A 6,449-nucleotide genomic window follows, 5' to 3' on the forward strand; every position below is an offset into this window, starting at 1 on the left:
CCTGCAGGAGCTTCCTCTATGACCCACACCTGGGCTGATTCACCTGCAGGAGCTCCACCTGCAGAAGCTTCCTTTGTGACCCACACCTGGACTGCTCCACCTGCAGCAGCTTCCTCTATGACTCACACCTGGACTGCTCCTCCTGCAGGAGCTTCCTCTGTGACCCACACCTGGACTGCTCCACCTGCAGGAGCTTCCTCTATGACTCACACCTGGACTGCTCCTCCTGCAGGAGCTTCCTCTGTGACCCACACCTGGACTGCTCCACCTGCAGGAGCTTCCTCTATGACTCACACCTGGACTGCTCCTCCTGCAGGAGCTTCCTCTGTGACCCACACCTGGACTGCTCCACCTGCAGGAGCTTCCTCTATGACCCACACCTGGGCTGATTCACCTGCAGGAGCTCCACCTGCAGAAGCTTCCTTTGTGACCCACACCTGGACTGCTCCTCCTGCAGGAGCTTCCTCTGTGACCCACACCTGGACTGCTCCACCTGTCACAGTTTCAGGTCCTGTCTGCCTCTAAACGAGTGGTGCGGCTCAGAAACCGGCTCAGATCGAACTGAGCACGTCCAGATTAACACACCTTTCATTTTCTTCTGAAGGGTTGAGTTTTCAGCCTGGAGGCGGAGCAGTTCACCATCTACAGGGCTGGAGGCGGGCCTGGAGGCGGGCCTGGATGCAGAGGTCCCTCCTCCTTCCTTCAGGCCCTGGTTCTCCTGTTCCAGCTGCTCGATCTGCGTACACAGCTAGAAAAAGCGTGAAAGGCCAATCAGAACTTTACATCATGTTGTTCTTCGTGCTGCTAACGTGCTGCTAACATGCTGCAAACGTGCTGCTAAACTGCTGCTCACGTGCTGCTCACGTGCTGCTCACATGCTGCTCACATGCTGCTCACATGCTGCTCACATGCTGCTAACCTTCTGCTAACCTGCTGCTAACATGCTGCAAACGTGCTGCTAAACTGCTGCTCACGTGCTGCTCACGTGCTGCTCACGTGCTGCTCACGTGCTGCTAACGTGCTGCTCATGTGCTGCTAACCTGCTGCTAACGTGCTGCTAAACTACTGCTCACGTGCTGCTAACCTGCTGCTCACGTGCTGCTAACCTGCTGCTCACGTGCTGCTAACATCCTGCTAACGTTCTGCTAAACTGCTGCTAACGTGCTGCTAAACTGCTGCTCACGTGCTGCTCACATGCTGCTCACATGCTGCTAACCTGCTGCTAACCTTCTGCTAACCATGCTGCTAACCTGCTGCTAATGTGCTGCTAAACTGCTGCTAACGTTCTGCTAAACTGCTGCTAACGTTCTGCTAAACTGCTGCTAACGTTCTGCTAAACTGCTGCTAACGTTCTGCTAAACTGCTGCTAATGTTCTGCTAAACTGCTGCCAATGTGCTGCTAAACTGTTGCTAACGTGCTGCTAACATCCTGCTAACGTGCTGCTAACATGCTGCTAAACTGCTGCTAATGTGCTGCTAAACTGTTGCTAATGTGCTGCTAAACTGCTGCTAACGTGCTGCTAACTTGCTGCTAACATTCTGCTAACATTCTGCTAACGTGCTGCTAACGTGCTGCTAACCTTAGCTTGCTGAGCAGACACATGCTCTGTGTGTTACCTTGGAGAGCTCGGTCATCAGCGTGCTGTTCTGCAGTCTGAAGTCCTCCTCCTGGCTGTGGAGTTTCCCCTGAAGCATCTCATTCTCACTCAGCAACGCCTCCACCTCCTGCACCCAGGTCAGAAACACACAGACATCTTTACTGTCTTTAACTGCAGCAGTGTATGTGGACAAAAAAGAACACTCTCCACCAAAGACTCAGAAGAACAAGGGGCTCCGACCAGGACAGACTCGGTGGGTTCAGGCCGGGACAGGAGAGGAGAGAGGACGGCCGTCAGAGCGACTCATGAATTAAAGGTTCATTTTGTGCACACAGAGCTGTTGAAGCAGTGGGTTTCATTCAGTTTCTGCTGAGTCTGGATGTGTGTTGGTTTAGAAACTGGAATACAGAAGCTGTCTGTATTTCTCTGTTTGAGAAGGAAAACTTCCTTTCTGACTCCTCCAGACTTTATTATTATTATGTCTTTGAGATTTATTCGACTATAAAAGCTCAGAGAGCTTCTGTAACGCAGCAAACTGTGACACGACCGACTCCTCATCATCTTACTTCATTTTAAATCCCTCGCACTGCACCTTTAATATCTGCAGGTTGTGACCAGCAGAGGGCGCTGAGGGTCAGGGTAAACCTGTGGTAACCATAAAAACCACAAAAGGAGAACTCACCTGGGCCTTCTTGCTCTTATTCAAAGCCTGAGGAGAAAAAAAAAACAACAGTGATGAACATAATCTGACTGATAATCTGAGGTGTAACGTCAGGACGTGATTTAACATTATTAGAATATAAAACATCCTGACAGAAAACATGAATCGTGTTTAATAATCCGGCGTTTGTTACCTTCTGCGCTTTGACAAAATCTCTTTCCAGAACCACATTCTTCTGACGGACGGCATTCAGCTCTGAAACAAACAACAACGTTAGAAGTGTTGACAGCTTATTCTTTCTCCTGAGGAACAGAAACCTCGGTGTTTCATGAATCCTTCCCGTTATTCCTCATGAACTCCTGTGAGTTGCAAAGCACACGCCGTTATCCGAAAAGTCACAAGATTCACAACATAGCATCATCAATGTCTTAAGGCTCTTCTGAGACTGTTTTCAAGAAGGTGAGGCAAATATGTTGGGTGTAGTACATAACAAAACTTCACACTTCCTGTTGCCAGCAGGTGGCGCTATGACATTGTGTGTATGGTGGCATAGGCGTGTGTTCAGGGTGGGACTCTCATCCTACATGTAAAGTTTGGTGCGGATCTGAGCATGCACACTGAAGTTATAACAACTTCCTGTTTCACAGCAAATCATCGATTTTGGACACCACGCCATGGACACGCCCATTGATGAAAACTCAAGTCGATCGGACTAAATAAGTTCGTTAAAGTACGGAGTGTGTAAATCATCCAAAAATGACCGTAAAATTCAAAATGGCCGACTTCCTGTTGGGTTTAGGGCATCGCTCCAAGAGGCTTTTTGGTACGTCTGGACATGATACATGTGCCACAGAAATTTATACATGTAGGTGAAACGTGCAGCAGGGGCTGCTTCGTTGAAGGTCATTTCCTGTTGCCAGCAGGTGGCGCTATGACTGTGGGTGAATGTTGGCATGTAGATGTGTTCAGGGCGGGACTTTTATTAAATGTGTAAAATTTCTTACAGATCTGAGCATGTACAGTAAAATTACAACAACTTCCTGTGTCATGGGGAAGCATGGCACTTCGCCGCCACCGCCAAGTCACCGCCAAGCCATAAACCGAAAGTTCACAAGTTTTACAACATGGCCTCATCAATGTATTAAGGGTTTCCTGGGACAGTTTTGAACTTCATATGTCCAACTTGCTCGGAGTACTACATTACAGCGTAAAACTTTTGTGCAAAGTTTGGTGAGTTTTCGAGAATGTTTAGGTTACTTTGCAGAAAAAAGAAAAATAATCCCTTCAGTTTCAATAGGGTCTACGCACAGTTCGTGCTCGGGCCCTAAATATCTTCACCTTAAATATGTTTGTACAGCAGGATTATTTAACATTCCTGCCTAAAATACAATCAGCTCCTCGCTGCATCTTCTGCTCTCTGTAACGTAGTCAAGGTGAACTGAGCTTCTAACCACAGGTCAGGAGCTGGAGTTCGAACTACGCAGCTTAACGACAGTTGGTGTGAGCGTTCGTCGGAGCTATGGTTTCGGGGAACACCTGCGCCGCTTAACAATGGTTCGCACCATGTAAGTTACCAACTTAGTTACCTCTGTAGTTCGAACGAGGGTTTTGGGAAAGGCAGCCCTGTCGGCAACGTATATGAACCGAAGCTGTGGCTTCTCACTGACCCCCGTTCTCTGCTTCTGATTGTAGTGTTTCCTCTATACGCATATGAATCATGACCACCGCTACTAAAATTTCCCACGATCATTAAACTATGCGCTACAAATGTTTTCACTCGCACGCTGTGGGAGCACGGCAGCACTCAACGCTCGGCTCGCTTCCTCTCCTCGTTCTATGCAGAACACACGTGACAGATGATATAAGAGCAGCGTCACTCTGAATCAGGAGGTGAGTAGCGAGCGTTTGATTGTCCGAGCGGCGAGGAAAATATTCTGGCAGTAAATGTACGGTGTCTGTTACAGCGTGTCGGCTTCTCAAGACCAAGAAAAGTCTGTTGTTTCCCAGCTGCTGGGAAAGTGAAGCCTGTTAGCGCTGAGTTAGCGAACATCTCCCCTTCAGACTGAGCAGCTTCTACAGCAGCTACAGAGCTGCTCTGTGACTGAACATTAGCTCAGTTTATAGAAAGGAACAGGAAGCTGGATTTTATTACTGCCTACTTGTCCAGTGTTGAGAACATCAGGTACAATCTGAGACTAAACTGACGTAGCCTGCAGCTCCATCGAACAACTAAAACTGCCTTTAACATCTTAAGAACATCTCTGCGTCCTCTGACAAGGACCTGCTCGCTGTCCCTAATTCCAGGCTCCGGACATTTGGTGACAGAGCTTTCTGTGTCGGTGCACCATCACTCTGGAACAAGCTTTCTCTTGCCATCCGCTTTGCCTCCTCTATAATAACCTTTAAAACCCATCTTAAAACACACCTCTTCACTGAGGCCTTCGGGTTTTAATCTCCCCTGGCCTCACACCTCTCACCTCACACCTCCAGCAGACTGATCTTTGGCTGTTGGCTATTTTTTATCTGCTCCAGCTTTTCCAAATATTTGTTCAGAGATATAGTGAAAATAACGCCCCAATGTGATGTGAAATTACATATTTGTCATTGCAAAACGTAAAATGTTCTTGGGGGTGGACCCCCAAACCCCCCGACCACCCCGACCACCAACACCAAAACATTCAGCTAAAGCTGACATTAAAATGGGAAAACACTGCAGTTTGAAACTATTCTAAGGTGCAGCGCATGCTCATGGACACAAGAGCACTGTTGGGGTTTTATATTCAGACTAAAATTTTGCTTCACCTCCGCTGCTACAACTCCATCCCAGGGGAAACACTGGATTGGCTAGTCATTTAGAGACAAGATGTATCACTCCATAGCTAAAACGAAGCCTTCAACACAGGGTGGAAAGACGAGCTGCAGCAATGTGCAGTATGACAAAAATATGACCATGGAAACCTGTTCTGGTAGAACCTCTAAATAAGACGGCTTTTCATCAACAGCAGGACAGAACCTCACCACCTGCTGAGGGTTCAACTGTGCAGAAACTGGCCAAGGAAACATAAGTTAGGCACCGTCAGCCATGTTTGTTGTTTACATTTGGCATCACGCACCAATATGCATCTGGAACGCTTTGAGGTCGGAAGTCGGATATTTCAACTTGGAAATTTCCCACTTCCGACCCGTGTGGAACGCGGCATCAGGTCTAACCCTGATGATGTCACAGTGATGTCATCAGGGTGCAACTCTCCATCACACAGCCTGCGTTCCAAGCGGACTCTCCGCTGAAAACTTTATTAACAAGCACTTAGCTCAGGTGGTAAAGGAAACTGAGACATGCTGATATAACCAGCAGCTTCCTGCGAGTCCACCTGTTGCTCCGCAGGTGGACTCGCCAGGAAGCTGCTCTGTAAGCTGCTGAGATTCAGGTTCTCCACAGAGAACACCTGTTACAGGTAAAGGAGCCCGTTCACTTCCTGTTTAACTCTGTGTGTTGGTGGTCAAGAGGAAACGCGTAGCGATGAAGAGGCGACAAATACAGCACCTTTACCACAAACAGCATCATCATCATCAGTAAACTCAGGGAGGCTCACCTGCAGAGTTCTTCCTCAGGTCGTCAGACAGCTGGTAGTTCTGAGTCCGCAGCTCCAGCAGCTGAGCCTGCACACACACACAGAGACACACACACAGTGACACAGAGAGACACACACAGAGACACACGCACAGAGACACAGAGACACACAGTGACACAGAGAGACACACAGAGACACACAGAGACACACAGAGACACACGCACAGAGACACAGAGACACACAGTGACACAGAGAGACACACACAGAGACACACGCACAGAGACACAGAGACACACAGTGACACAGAGAGACACACAGAGACACACGCACAGAGACACAGAGACACACAGTGACACAGAGAGACACAGAGAGACACACAGAGACACACGCACAGAGACACACAGTGACACAGAGAGACACACAGAGACACACAGAGACACACGCACAGAGACACAGAGACACACAGTGACACAGAGAGACACACAGAGACACACAGAGACACACGCACAGAGACACACAGTGACACAGAGAGACACACAGAGACACACAGAGACACACGCACAGAGACACACAGTGACACAGAGAGACACACAGAGACACACAGAGACACACACACAG

The 6,449-nt window shown here is 48.5% G+C and overlaps 1 protein-coding gene across 2 annotated transcripts in view; it reads right to left on the bottom strand.

Annotated features, from left to right (window-relative positions):
- Nucleotides 1-6,449, bottom strand: part of gripap1 (GRIP1 associated protein 1) — a 45,994-nt gene that overhangs the window by 37,493 nt on the left and 2,052 nt on the right. For both annotated transcript variants that reach the window (XM_046055264.1, XM_046055263.1), the window contains exons 2-6: nucleotides 5,853-5,919; nucleotides 2,453-2,514; nucleotides 2,281-2,307; nucleotides 1,618-1,725; nucleotides 586-748 (exon numbers count right to left, since the gene is read on the bottom strand). In XM_046055264.1, the coding sequence (XP_045911220.1) occupies nucleotides 586-748; nucleotides 1,618-1,725; nucleotides 2,281-2,307; nucleotides 2,453-2,514; nucleotides 5,853-5,919 (427 nt within the window). The remainder of the gene's footprint in view (nucleotides 1-585; nucleotides 749-1,617; nucleotides 1,726-2,280; nucleotides 2,308-2,452; nucleotides 2,515-5,852; nucleotides 5,920-6,449) is intronic.

The sequence above is a fragment of the Micropterus dolomieu genome, linkage group LG08 (genome assembly GCF_021292245.1).
Source record: "Micropterus dolomieu isolate WLL.071019.BEF.003 ecotype Adirondacks linkage group LG08, ASM2129224v1, whole genome shotgun sequence".
In the NCBI taxonomy this organism is placed as follows: domain Eukaryota; kingdom Metazoa; phylum Chordata; class Actinopteri; order Centrarchiformes; family Centrarchidae; genus Micropterus; species Micropterus dolomieu.